Source organism: Carassius carassius, chromosome 36 (assembly GCF_963082965.1).
Source record: "Carassius carassius chromosome 36, fCarCar2.1, whole genome shotgun sequence".
Lineage (NCBI taxonomy): Eukaryota > Metazoa > Chordata > Actinopteri > Cypriniformes > Cyprinidae > Carassius > Carassius carassius.
In genome coordinates, this window is record NC_081790.1 from 6,233,097 (window position 1) to 6,247,865 (window position 14,769).

At 36.4% G+C, this 14,769-nt stretch overlaps 1 protein-coding gene across 5 annotated transcripts in view; it reads left to right on the forward strand.

Moving 5' to 3' along the window:
• The window catches only part of LOC132116998 (probable E3 ubiquitin-protein ligase HERC1), a 74,755-nt gene extending 61,736 nt beyond the window's left edge, over window positions 1–13,019 (forward strand). For all 5 annotated transcript variants that reach the window (XM_059525967.1, XM_059525970.1, XM_059525968.1 and 2 more), the window contains exons 62-78: window positions 186–251; window positions 680–805; window positions 888–1,026; window positions 3,587–3,768; window positions 3,893–4,048; window positions 4,144–4,266; window positions 4,695–4,797; window positions 4,994–5,163; window positions 5,250–5,388; window positions 6,481–6,647; window positions 6,931–7,100; window positions 7,664–7,829; window positions 7,902–7,978; window positions 8,186–8,438; window positions 8,522–8,674; window positions 8,810–9,115; window positions 11,578–13,019. In XM_059525967.1, the coding sequence (XP_059381950.1) occupies window positions 186–251; window positions 680–805; window positions 888–1,026; window positions 3,587–3,768; window positions 3,893–4,048; window positions 4,144–4,266; window positions 4,695–4,797; window positions 4,994–5,163; window positions 5,250–5,388; window positions 6,481–6,647; window positions 6,931–7,100; window positions 7,664–7,829; window positions 7,902–7,978; window positions 8,186–8,438; window positions 8,522–8,674; window positions 8,810–9,115; window positions 11,578–11,763 (2,682 nt within the window). In that variant the 3' untranslated portion in view covers window positions 11,764–13,019. The remainder of the gene's footprint in view (window positions 1–185; window positions 252–679; window positions 806–887; window positions 1,027–3,586; window positions 3,769–3,892; window positions 4,049–4,143; window positions 4,267–4,694; window positions 4,798–4,993; window positions 5,164–5,249; window positions 5,389–6,480; window positions 6,648–6,930; window positions 7,101–7,663; window positions 7,830–7,901; window positions 7,979–8,185; window positions 8,439–8,521; window positions 8,675–8,809; window positions 9,116–11,577) is intronic.
• Window positions 13,020–14,769: the final 1,750 nt, after the last annotated feature.

Below are 14,769 nucleotides of genomic sequence, written 5' to 3' on the forward strand. Positions count from 1 at the left end.
CAAAATTACTAAAATTTTACTAAAATTAAAACGAAAATATACAAATAAAAAGGAATATTCAAAATATTATTAAAATCTCACTGACAGCAGTATTTCTTAGCTGAGCTCAGAAAATCCTGTTTTCTACAATCTGCCCCTTAAAGGTTATTTTGATTTATGCAAAGGGTCTTTTGTTCTCCTTCCAGGACAACAGTAAATGGACCTTCATGATGGATGAACAGCTCATGTCCTGGGCGACCAGCAGACCTGAAGTAAGTCTGTGTGTTCCTGAACGTGTGTGAGGTTTAGCAGATATGTGGAAGTGTGTGTTAGGACATCCGGATCTTCCTTCATCTCCTTCATTCATCTCTGTCAGTGTAGCCCCTGTGTTCAGCATTGTTCTTTCAGGCAGATTTTTATCACTCGTCACGTGTTTTTATTCATTCAGCTTTTATAAATTACCCCACACAAGCCCTTCCAGCCAGCGCCACACAAAACCTGTCTCTACTTTACATAAAACTCATTTCCTCATTATTTAAAGCATATCTCTATGCCTATTTTATTTTTACAGCTTTCTAAATTGGCTTGAGAGTGCATTAAAAGAATAATGTTTTTGTAATGTGTATAAAGGAAATATTATTGTATTTGTGCGTTAAACATCTTTTTTGAATCTAATAAGTCATGTTTGTGGTTTTGACAGGACTGGCAGCAGGGTGGTAAAAGTGAGGTGTATTTGTGGGGTAACGGACGTCACGGGCAGCTGGCAGATGCTGGGACCAGCGCGTCTGTGCCCACACTCGCTCCCTCTCTCTCACAGACTCAACAGGTAGATTATCAACACAAAACACATGCAAAGCTAACACAAAATGTTGTTCTCTACATTTATCTCCACTGTGTGTTTCTCTCAGGTTGTGTGCGGTCAGAACTGTACGTTCCTGGTTCAGGCTAACGGTACGGTTCTGGCAGTAGGGGAGGGCAGTTACGGACGACTCGGACAGGGTAACTCAGATGACCTCTACACCCCAACTATCATCTCAGCTTTACAAGGTAATGCAACCACAGCAAACTTATTTTCAAGCCAGTGCCTGTAATATGTGTAGTTCACAGATGTAGTTTACACATTGATTTTTGGGGAAAAAGGTTGAGAATAGATGCAGAAAAAAATTAAATGTGAATTAACTCTTAGAGAGTCTTGCATACGTTTTATTTAATGAATATTAAATATCAATCATTTTAGAGCCTTTTAAAGTGAAAAGTAACTGTGGCTGTCAATTAATTTTTTTTTCCTTTTCTTTTTTGTATTAATAAAATAAAAATAACAAAAACCAACATAAATAACAATAATAATAACAACAACAATATAATAATTATAGCATTATTAATAATAACAACCTCTTAATTTATTTTTAATAACATATTGTAACTATATAATAATAATAATAATAATATTCTTTGAATTTTAACACATTGTATTGAACTTGTGCTGGTACTTTTTTATTTTTATTTGTTTTTTATTTATTATTATTTGTTATATATTGGAAATAAGATTAAGTTTTTTATATGTTTTGAAAATAAGATTAAGATGATGCTGATTATTATTGTTGTTATTATTATTATTATTTTATTCTTAAATTTGATTATTTAATAACCTCTATCTTTTTCTAATAATATAATTATAACTATAATTATATAATTAAATAATATATGTTATAGTTTAGTTAACCCTCTGGAGTCGATTAACGCGTATACGCGTTATGAGGCATTTTCTCCTGATAACCCCGAAAAGACCTTAAATTACACTTTCAGTTTTAATCATACAGATATGAAATTATACATCAATCGAATCTGTAAAGGGTCTACTTTTTGCATACAGATATGATAACAACAAAACTTTGTGCACTTATAAAATAAAGATAACAAACAAGGTGTGCTGTCTGCAGCCTTGGTCTGCACTGATCTTCATTTAGACACGCATCATTAAAATGAACTGTAACTCCGTGAATACTCAACGAAGAGACATTAGAGATATATCTACAGAAAGCTTGACTTGTCTACTTTTAAGCCAAACAAGTGCCGCTGAAAACAAATATTCTGTGATAAAGTGATCCATACGAAAACAACACGATGTCCATTTTTGACGTCTCCCTTCATTATCTTCTAATGTGACCACGCCCCCACGCTGAACGCGCTATTCAGATTCTAATGTTTCACTGAAGCGTGAGGCTTGAATACGCCCACACAACAGAAGACAACGCAGGGAGACTGTTCTTCAAGTTCTTTTATTTTACTGTTTGCTTCGCGATGAGAGGAATAAGACATAATTCACCCCAAAAAAGATGTGATGTGGTTGAGAATTTGAGTTTTGGATTTCCTCAGAAAAAGAATGAAGCGCTTTATTCAGCAGAGATCATAAACATGAGTAAGTCTCTAATTATTCATTTATATACTTGTACTAGTTTTCACATACCATGTAAACATTTTACTAGTTAGACTTTTTCCAAACTATAATTCCTGACTAAATGTATAATCAAGTGAATCATTATGAAGTTTCAATAACAATTTACAATACTATACCATTTAAAAGCTTGATGTAAATAATATAAATGTAACAAATAAATGTAACAAACAATGCTGTTCTTTCAATTTATCCTCCCAAAAAACTGATAAAATATTCTCAGCTCCTTTCAACATTAATAATGATAATAATAATTATTATTATTTTTAGATAGTTAAAAGGATTTCTGAAGGATTTTGTGACTGGAGTAATGATGCAAAAAAATCAGCTTTGAAAGTCAGTTTTGATTGTTCCTAATAAACGGTTTATCTGCACTCGCAAGTGAATATTAAATTACGATGTGGGATAATTCATTATATTCTAAATAAACTACAAACATTATACATTTGATTATACATTTAGTCAGGAATTATAGTTTGGAAAAAGTCTAACTAGTAAAATTATATAGATTTATTTTGTCCTCACATTCTTTCTTGTAACTCCTCCCTCTCAGTGACACACCTGACTGAAAGGCTCATTATGCAGCTCATTATGCGGGCCTTTGTCTTCTCAGGTGTAAATCACAATGATATTCATGATAGTTGATGCCTACTCGCTTATAACTTTTACAAGCAAAAAGTGTCTTAGAAAATTTAAATCAATATATTGTTTTCTGTGAGTGAGTAAACAAGATGATTTTCACATCATTTAGAACGAAAAATTCTAGGCTACAAGCTCCAGTTCTCAAAAAGACTTACGCATAACATTTTTTTTTCTCAAAAACACAATCATGTACATACATGCTGCTCACATATTATTATAGCCCAGTTTGTGCTGATTACAGTGAGATTAGACTTTAGCCATTTAGATGTTTATAAGAAACTGAAAAAAGCACAAATGTCAGGGCATGATAAAACTTCTCCAGGCCCCAAAAATACCCTTAGACCCCACAGGGTAAATATATTATAATAATAAAAATGACCTATAAAAAATATTATTATTTTATTTTTTATAAACTTAATTATATTATATATTTTAATCTTACATTGAACTCTATATAAAATGCATTAAACATATATAGTCTCTATTACATGTAATTTTTTCCCCTAATAGGTTATGTAGTGACTCAGCTGGTGACATCATATGGGTCTGATGGCCACTCATTGGCTCTCACTGAGACCGGAGAGGTGTTCAGTTGGGGTGATGGGGATTATGGGAAACTCGGCCACGGGAACAGTGAAAGGCAAAGGCGACCTAAACAGATCGAGGCTCTGCAAGGAGAGGAAGTGGTGCAGGTAAAGAAAATTACTGTCCAAGTTCATCTCCAAAACCATTACATGATCAGATTTCAGAATTCAGATTCAGTTTTCTGATTCTGACATGATCATATTTCGTTTGAACATCATTTTCCTCTTTCAGTTGGCGTGTGGGTTCAAACACTCAGCTGTCATTACAGCAGACGGAAAACTCTTCACCTTCGGCAGTGGAGATTCTGGACGCTTGGGTCAGAGGTCAACTTCGAACAAGATGGTCCCAGAGAGAGTGACAGCACTGGATGGGTACCACATTGGACAGGTGCTTCTTCATTGTTTGGACTTTCATTCTAATGTGCGTAAATGACCTTTGACCAGTGCGTGATGAGTGAAGATGACCTTTTCTGTCGTGTTTAGGTGTCATGTGGCATCAATCATACTTTGGTCCTGTCATCAGACGGCCTGAGCGTGTGGGCTTTCGGAGACGGTGATTATGGTAAACTGGGTATTGGACCATGTACAGTGAAATGCTACCCACAGGTACAGTCTTACTGATCGATTAGGTACATTTTCATTAAAAGTCTGAATTTGGTAAGATTTGTTCATATTTTTGAAAGATGAATATCGTGGTCTTGCAATTATTTGACCAAATTACAGTAAAAACAAGAAATGTGTAAAATATTATTACAATTTAAAATATTTTTTCTATTTCAATAAATATTTGTGATGAATAATGATGACTTGTGATTACTTTCTTTGATGAATAAAAAAGTTTAAAGGAACATTTATTTGAATGTTTTGTAACATTATAAATGTCTGTACTGTCATTTTTTATCAGTTTGATGCATCTTTCTAAATAAAAGTAATAATTTATTTAAAAAAATAAGTCTTACTGAACCAAAACTTATGAATATCAGTGTGTTTTTTTTGTTTCATTAGCTAATTGTCCTATTTCTATTCATTGTTAGAAAGTGGAGGCTCTTTGCAATAAAGGCATTAAGAAGGTTGGATGTGGAACACATTTCTCAGTGATTCTGGCCAAAGATGGACACGTCTACACATTCGGTCAAGGTAGACCCTCCAGAAATGATCAACCTCATCATCATAATCCAAATGTGTTTGTGTGTAAATGTAGCATCACTTTTTGATTCTAGTCTGAAAAATGTTTTTCTCTCAAAAGAATATTTCAATCGTAAAGCTTACTGTGTGTTTGTCAAATTACTTTGTGATGTTTAGAGAGCCCTTATATGCATGCATGTTTTCACAGAGCGTCTGATTGGTCTGCCGGACTCCATGCTGAAGAATCACAACCGGCCGCAGATCATTCCCGCTTTGGAGGGCGTCTTCATTGAGGATATTGCTGTGGGCTGTGAACACATCCTTGCCTTATCCAACACTGGAGATGTGTATGCATGGGGATGCAACTGTGAGGCCCAGGTACTGTCAGCAATGATGTTTTCTGTGTATATTTGAGAATCTGTGAATATTTAGTGGCACTTATGTCCTTTTAATGTGTATTGCAGCTGGGTCTGGGTCATTCCAATCCTGTCAAAGAGCCCACTCTGGTTACTGCTCTACAGGGCAAGAACATCAGGCAGATCTCGGCTGGACGCTGTCATACCTCAGCCTGGACCACACCGGCTTTGTCAACCAGAGCTTCAGGTACAAACAAATCCCAGTGAGCTGCCTTGGAACTTCATAAGTAAACTGTTTGAAATCATCTACATGTGTAACAGCTAATAATGTTTACTTATGCACCAAACAACTAGCACTGTTCAATAGTAAGATCGTTCTTATTGGTACTATGAAACAAAATTGCAAAAATGTAAGTTTTAATTTTGAAATGTAAAATTATTTATTTATTTATTTTTTAACAGAAAGAAATCAACAAAATAAAGAGATTCTATGTACTGCTTTTTGGCCCAAAAAGTAATATCTGTCTTATCCGAATTCAATAGGAGACAATTATCCAGTCTTTTAAATTTTTAATTCGCTTAGATAATTTAGAAGTTTCATCTGGTTTTGTTGAAATATATAGTTGAGTATCATCAGTATAAAAATGTAAACTAATTCCGTATTTTCTAGTAATATTACCAAGGGAAAACATGTATATTGAAAATCGTAGAGGACCTAGGACAGATCCCTGTGGCACTACATATGTAACTGGTGATAATTGAGATGACTCCCTGTTTAAATAAACAAAGTGGTAGCGATCGGATCGGTAGGATCTTAACCATCTTAAAGCTTGCCCTTGAATACCTGTACAGTTTAGTAATCGATCTGTAAATATGTCATGATCTATAGTGTTGAACGCTGCACTAAGATCAAGTAAAACTTGCAATGAGATGCAGCCTTGGTCTGACACAATAAGGTAAAAAAAATATTGTATATTTGTATATAAAAATGTACAATATACAACAATAATTGTATATTGTAAATTATATTGTATTTATTCTTGTCTCTAAAATATTTTATTGATTAGAAGTTGCTTTTTAGTACAGACTCTACAAATATGATTTGTAAAACTCCTTACCCAGTAGCAACAAACAAAAGGCAGACTGATTGAAAATCCTGAAAATGTATTTGTCAAAAGCTATAAACCCTGTAATTCAGATATGTTTCTGCTGAATCCTAGTATATCTAAAAAAAAAAACCTCATCAGTGAACATCTGTTCTAGGATCAGTTCCTCAGCGGTTGGATGTGAGATTTGTTTTTGCATTTCATGTCAACAGCTCTGACTGTGTATTTTGTAGGTTGTTCAGGGATGCAGCTGGGTCTGCCTCAGTGCGTGCCTCCGCAGTATAACGCCCTCAAAGACTGCAGCCCTGAAGTGCTAAACACCCGTCTCAGAGTACTGTACCACTTCTCTGATCTTATGTACAAGTCCTGGAGGCTTCTGAACCTCGACCCCCGCTGTCAGGTACACCAATCAATAATAAAACAAACACACACACACACACACACACATTCATGTGAATTACAGCATTCGATGCTGATGTTTCACTGGAAAAACACTGTACTCTTGACTCCCTGCCAAGAACCTTTCATCATTTTCTAAGCTCAGCTGAATTTGTGTCCAGTGTGAAAATGTTCCTTGTTATGGGGATCCTGTTTTTTAGCTCCAGACTAATAGGTCTGTGTAGGTCGATATCCATGCAGAAGTTTTGTCTGACAGTGTCACTGTCTGGTTGGTTGGTTTCCAGGTAAATGCTTCCCGCTATAGCTCTGGTACCACTGCAATCGTACAGGGCCAACTCCGAGGCCTCCTGTCCCCGAAAGTCAACACACTTCCTCTCGTTCGCACTATCGGCAGAACCATGACCCAGGGAAAGACCTACGGTCCCCAGATAACAGTCAAACGGATCTCCACCAGGTATGAGCTTTTAACCAGGGCTGCACAATGAATCAGATTCACAAATTCACCAAAATCACAAAATGGATTAGCGATACTTTCAAAAGTCTGTGATTTAATGAAATAAATAAATGTGCTGTGTGATTCAGAGCGAAATGCAGCAATGTGTTCTATTACATGCAAGCAGCTCATGAGCTGTTTTCAGCGTTTCAGAGTGTTTCTTTGTTTATTTTTGTAATTATTACTTTTCTGTGGAGTATTAAAATAGTAATAATGAACGATATGTATTATTATAATTATTATTTTATAGACACTGTTATTAATATATATATATTTTTTTTTTTTCTGAACCTGAGCTCGATATAATGTACTTGTGAAAAAAGGGAAAAAATATATATATATAATTTAATAATGTTTTAGAATAAGACAAATTAAGCATTAAATAAGCCAAAATACTACAAAACATCAAGATGTTTCTTGATAAATCTAATTCACAGTAAATGCTTATATATAATTTTCTTTATTTTTTTGCCAAGATGTAAACTATTTACTTGAATGATCTAACCTTGTCCTCCAATCCACAGGGGGCGCTCTAGCAAGCCCATTTTCGTGCAGATAGCCAAACAGGTGGTGAACCTGAACCCTACTGAGCTGCGTCTGCCCTCCAGAGCATGGAAGGTGAAACTGGTTGGAGAAGGGGCGGATGACGCCGGCGGCGTGTTTGACGACACCATTACCGAAATGTGCCAGGTAAGTCCATTTTCTTAAAAGGGAGGGTTGCTTACACTTTCAGGCATCCAAAACCGAATTCTATTTTCCTAGGAGTTGCAGTCAGGTGTGGTCGAGCTTCTCATTCACACTCCCAACAGCTCTGCAGATGTTGGTAGCAACACGGACAGGTACGTTGTAAATAATGAAATGCAGAAGTAGAATGTATAGTGATGATGTCTTTTTATAGGCTAAACCAAAAGGTAGTTTCACCCTGGTTTACTTGACAAAAAGTCAGTAGTTTCTGGTTTTAGTCTACAAAAATGTGTCATCCCTGCAGCACTCTATTGGCTCTAAATAGAAAAACTGTTTTCTACTAACCTCCATTGTCTGGACAGGTTCTTACTGAACCCAGCTGCAGTCTCAGATGATCACATGGTGCAGTTTCGCTTCTTGGGGATCCTAATGGCGGTGGCCATTCGAACCAAAAAGCCTTTAGATCTTCACCTGGCGCCGTGGGTGTGGAAACAGCTGTGCTGTATTCCTCTGGGAGCCGCCGACCTGGAGGAGGTGGATCTGCTCACGTACCGCTCACTTCAGGGCATCTTACACCTGGACAACAGCGTGATCAATGAAGAGAACTTCACAGTGGTGAGGCACACAGACCCGAGAGACCAGCAGAGATCATCCATTCAGACATGACTTTCTCACTGTCTTTTATTCTGGATTTGTAGATGATCCCTCTGGACTCGTTTGTGGCTCACAGTGCTGATGGCACATTGGTTCCGGTGATTCCTGGTGGGCACTACGTCCCTCTGACATTCTCCAACAGGAACGATTATGTGGAGAGAGCCTTGCACTACAGACTTCATGAGATGGACAGACAGGTATCTGCCTCTCATCCAGACACTTTAGAATTAAAATGAGCTTAGTTATACATTTCACTTAAAGGAATAGTTCATATAGAGTGATCTTGCATGCTGACAGTAAAGAAAGGTAACGTAGTTTTTGTGTGTATGTAGGTGGCAGCAGTGAGGGAGGGCATGTCCTCAATTATCCCAGTCCCGTTGCTTTCCCTGCTCACGGCTCGACAGCTGGAACAGCTGGTGTGTGGCCTGCCCGAGGTCTCTGTGGAAATGTTGAAGAAGGTGGTACGATACCGTGACATTACTGACAGCCATCAGCTCATTGGCTGGCTCTGGCAGAGCCTCGAGGAATTCACCAATGAAGAGAGAGTCCTGTTCCTGCGCTTCGTGTCCGGACGTTCCAGACTGCCATCCAATCCGGCAGATATCACACAAAAATTTCAGATCATCAAAGTTGATCGGGTAAGGCTACTGTCAGGTATAGAATATCTTCTTTATTATATACAAAAAAAATATATATGTATATGTATGTATGAATGTATATATGTGTGTGTGTGTGTGTGTGTGTGTGTATGTATGTATATATATATATATATATTATATACTAATAATAAAACAAATATATAAAAAAAATATTTGTAAAAAAATTACTTTTTTATAATAATTTCTTTTATTAAAATTAAAAAAATAAATTTATATATATATATATATATTCATTTAATATATAAAATGTAATAATGTAATATATAAAATTTAATGACTAGAAATGAGATGTAGAAAAAATTGCTCTGGAATATTTTCTTTACAGTATACTTATTTAAAAATAGATTAAAATCATTGAATGAATTTAACTAAATAAAGCTGCATAAATATATATTTTAGTTAATTACAAAATTATTTTAATTTAACAGAATTTTGTGACAACGAATTAGATGTAGACATGATTTATTTTCGCAAGGTTATATTAAATTATTTAAAAAAAATTCAGCTAAAACAGGAAAGATTTTAAATGATGTATTTTTATTTATATGATTCTTAATGTTTATTTATATGAAAGTTTGTCAGTAGATATCATAACTTATATAGAGACATAGGAAAACTAGTTTAGGTGTGTGTGTGTGTGTGTGTGTATATATACACATAATGAAATTACCTTTTGAATATAGAGGTGCATCTCAATAAATTTGAATGTCGTGGAAAAGTTCATTTATTTCAGTAATTAAACTCAAATTGTGAAACTTTCTTTGTGTATTAAATCAATTCAGTGCACACAGACTGAAGGAGTTTAAGTCTTTGGTTCTTTTAATTGCGATGATTTTGGCTAACATTTAACAAAAACCCACCAATTCACTATTTTAACAAATTATAATACTTCATTAGACCAATAAAAAAAAACTTTTTTACTGAAAAGTTGACCTTCTGTAAAGTATGTTCATTTACTGTACATGTACTCAATACTTTGTAGGGGCTCCTTTTACTTTAATTACTGCCTCACTTCGGCGTGGCATGGAGGTGATCAGTTTGTGGCACTGCTGAGGTGGTATGGAACCCCAGGATTCTTTGACAGTGGCCTTCAGCTCATCTGCATTGTTAGATGTCTTGTTTCTCATTTTCCTCTTGACAATACCGCATAGGTTCTCTAAGTGGTCCAGGTCTGGTGAGTTTGCTGGCCAGTCGAGCACACCAACACCATGGTCATTTAACCAACTTTTGGTGCTTTTGGCAGTGTGGGCAGGTGCTAAACTCTGCTGGAAAATTAAATCAGCATCTTCAAAAAGCTGGTCAGCAGAAGGAAGCAGGAAGTGCTTTAAAATTTCTTAGTAAACAGGTGCAGTGACTTTGGTTTTCAAAAAACTCAATGGACTAACACCAGCAGATGGCATTGCAACCCAAATCATCACAGACTGTGGAAATGTAACACTGGACTTCAAGCAACTTGGGCTATTCCTTGACACGTCTGTGTGTGGTGGCTCTTGATGCCTTGACCCCAGCCTCTGTCCATTCCTTGTAAATCTTTGCTGAAATTCTTGAATCGGTTTTGCTTGACAGTCCTCATAAGGCTGCGGTTCCCTCGGTTGGTTGTGCATCTTTTTCTTCCACACCTTTTCCTTCCACTCAACTTTCTGTTAACATGCTTGGATACAGCACTCTGTGAACAGCCAGCTTCTTTGGCAATTAATGTTTGTGGCTTACCCTCCTTGTGAAGGGTGTCATGATTGTCAGATCTTCCCCATGATTATGTAGCCTAGTGAACCAAACTGAGAGACCATTTTGAAGGCTCAGGAAACCTTTGAAGGTATTTTGAGGTGATTAGCTGATTGGCATTTCACCATTTTCTAATTTGATGAAATGAATTGGTGGGTGAATTGGTAAGTGAATTGTTGGGGTTTTGTTAAATGCGAGCCAAAATCATCACAATTAAAATAACCAAAGACTTAAACTACTTCAGTCTGTGTGCAATGCATTTATTTAATACATGAGTTTCACAATTTGAGTTTTCCACAACATTCTAATTTATTGAGATGCACCTGTATTTTACAGAAAAATTACCCCCAAATTTTAAATTGTAAAAATATATTTTATTTATATGATTATTAATGTTTATTTATATGAAATGTTTGTCAGATTTAAAAACTGAAAGGGACACAGGAAAAAATACTTTATGGAAAGATAATTTAGCAAACAATTATTTTATTAAAATGTACCCCAAAATGGTAATTTTTAAAATTATGTTGTCTGTTTTTTTGTCAGATGTTAAAAAGTTACAGAAATGGTCACAGTTATTGGCCAATATTGACAGTATCAACAAATATTGTCCGATCATTCAGACTAGCTAATTATGCATATGAACTTTCCATGTCCAACGGCAGTATGTGAATTGGGATGAAGCCCAGGTCTTTAGTCTCACTTTGTTCTCTCAACAGCCTGTGAATGGACTTCCTACGGCCCAGACGTGCTTCTTCCAGTTGCGCCTTCCTCCCTACACAAACCAGGCCATACTAGCCGAGCGCCTACGCTATTCCATTCACAACTGCCCCTCAATAGACATGGACAACTACATGCTTTCACGCAACACTGACCCCGCAGACAGCTCTGACACCGAGTACTAACGCGGCCCTCGCAAAAACAGACTCTATAACGGTACGAAGCACAGAATAACCCTCATAAATGCCTCCGGTTGCACTTATTCCTCATACATGCAATACAGTTTTCAGTCACAAAGCCTCATGTACGTACTCTCTGCAGTACCCAGAATGCACTGCAGACACCAGTTCTTCCACAAGGTCAAAGGGAGAATATTTAAGCAATTCAATTCTGTATTTAGTCATTTTTGTATCATCTTCGTGCTTCTGAATATTGCGGGAAAGATTCTAAAACAACAACAACAACAAAAAAAAGTATAATACCGTTACAAGCGCCGTTCCTGGAATGGTCGCAAGGTTTTTTTCTGTTGGCGTTAGCTACAGAAACTGGGTACTGTGAGCACTTGGCAGCTAGCTTTCTGTCCCAGTTTATGCCAAAGGCTATTAAACTACTTTACTGTACTGTACATGATACCTTCTGACTCAGTGAAAAAAAACTAACAAAAAAAAAAAATTGTACTGTGAGTCTGAGAAACAAATCCCAAAGCAATTGTTGTTTGGGCGTTTGTATCAAGCTAGCTTGTACCTTTAATGAATGTATACTTGCAAATGCCATGCACGTGTGCACTCCAGTCTTTTATTTGCCAAATACTGTACTGATGCTTTACATTATATAGGGTTTAATGAATTTTAGCCTTATTTTTGTTTGTTTTTTGCAACTGTGAAACAGCACGTGGAGACGTTTGGTGATTGCTGAGAGTGCAGGTTTGTTACACTGATGCTGATTGGTCATCAGTATTATTATGTGCTTCAGGCTTGTATGCCTCAATGCTGGATGTAATACATGTTTTGACTGTTTTTACTGGTGTGTTTGATAGAGGAGAGTCACTCTTTACTCTCCAACCTTCAGTATGCGGTGGTTTACAGTATTGGTAAATTATTATTTGTTTTTCCTAAAATATTTATCTGATTGAGCTTTATGTGTTGGAAAGACGACTAATGAGGACTCATTGTGCCGTTTTGCACTTAAAAGAACATTCCACTATTTTTGAAAATAGGCTCACTTTCCAACTCCCCTAGAGTTAAACAGTTGAGTTTTACCGTTTTCTAAACCATTCAGCCGATCTCTGGGTCTGACGGTAGCACTTTTTGCTTAGCTTAGCATAGATCATTGAATCTGATTAGACCATAAGCGTCTCGCTTAAACAATGACCAAAGAGTTTCAGTATTTTTCCTATTTAAAACTTTAAAAGACACTTCCATGTACTAAGACCGACGTAAAATTTAAAAAAGCCATATTGGCCTAGAAAATTGCAACTTTTCATTTGCCGCCTGTATTGGTACACGATGTAACTACATAAGAGTCAAGTTTTAAAAAGGAAAAATATCAAAACTCTTTGGTCATTTTTGAGTAAGATTCTTACGGTCTAATCCGATTCAATGTTCTATGCTAAGATAAGCTAAGCTAAAAGTGCTACCGCCAGACCCAGAGATTGGCTGAATGGATTCGAAAATGGTAAAACTCAACTGTTTAACTCTAGGAGAGTTGGAAAATGAGCCTATTTTCAAAAAAAGTGGAGTTTTCCTTTAAGACCTATATGCATTGAGCTTAAGTAAAATCTTATTCACTATAATTTTTACAGATTTCAGATTAAATTATCTAGAGATTCTTCTAACCCGAGTCACTACTGATATACTGTAAACCCCTTGGCTGATTTTTTATGGAAGTATCCAGAACTAACTTTAACATGAATGATTACTTTGTTAGGCTATGATGTGGTATTTGGTGATGCTCAAATTTCAGATTAAGCCATAAAACAAGAATGAACAAGAACTGTATGACATCTCATGTCGATGGCCTCTCAGATGAAAGATGCACTGTACTGTAAATTAAATTTAGTGTACAGACTTTTGTGTCCGCTAGGTAAGTCATTTATTTCTGCCATGGTTTTGTGTTTCTATTCCAGCTATTTTAGTGAGATCTCATGTTTCCAAACTAATCAATTATCCGAAGAATTGGAAGTAAATATGAAGTGCATAATATATACAGAACGCTCTCTACACAAGTTCTGAAACACAAATTGCTGGACTGTTTTATCTAATTCACACAACTGACTCTTTTGATTCAGATATTTTTTAGTGAATCACAAACATACAGCATGACCAGTGTAGCTTGATTCTTGAAGGGGTCATGCACTGCCCCTTTTTTATTTTTGGAGAAAGTTGGAAACTAAGCAGTTGCTAGTAGCCATTGACTTCCACGGTATTTTTCCCCATATGTCAGCGACTAGCAGCAGGCATATCTTCTCATGTAAAACTTTTATTTTGAGAACTATACAAGTTATGCAAAAGAGATTTTTACCTATTCTATCTTCTCATGTTTATTTGGACAAATAGGATTGTAAAAATGCCCCCCACCACTCATCGACCAACTGTACTCTGTATTCAATTAGCAGCAGGGACTATCAGATGACCTCACGTAATCACACTGAGCACAGTCTTATCTTGCTGTGATAATTCAGCTACAGTGCAAGCATATTTTTAGTTTCTTTACTCAATTACAATCCTGTTTTCAGACAAACAAATCATTTATCTCCATCTTTCTTCATATGAATCCCATAACAAAAGCTAATCAGATCAAGCAAAGTATTGAAGTTGTACAATCAAGCTAAATGTGGTGGAAAACACGGGCAGAAGGGGCCAAACTGGTTTAAAATCACAGACCACCATTAGGACAAAAAGGGGCGTTCCATTCCCCTCATGAGATGCTATCATTTTTGATAAATTGTGCATGCCACCCGTCCTCTGAGACGAGAGGAAAGTGATTGTGATAATGAGCATCCTTGACTTGCTCCAATGAATTATGGGAGGAAGTGTAACTCACCACTGATGACTGAGAGGATCAAAGAGAGAAGGCGAAGCACTGATCTCAGCTGCTTTGATGCATTAGAGAGCTTGTGTTCATGCAGGTCTGGAGAAGCCGCAATCATCATCTCAGGCTGCTGCTGATGGCGTGGACTTGAGTTTAACTGG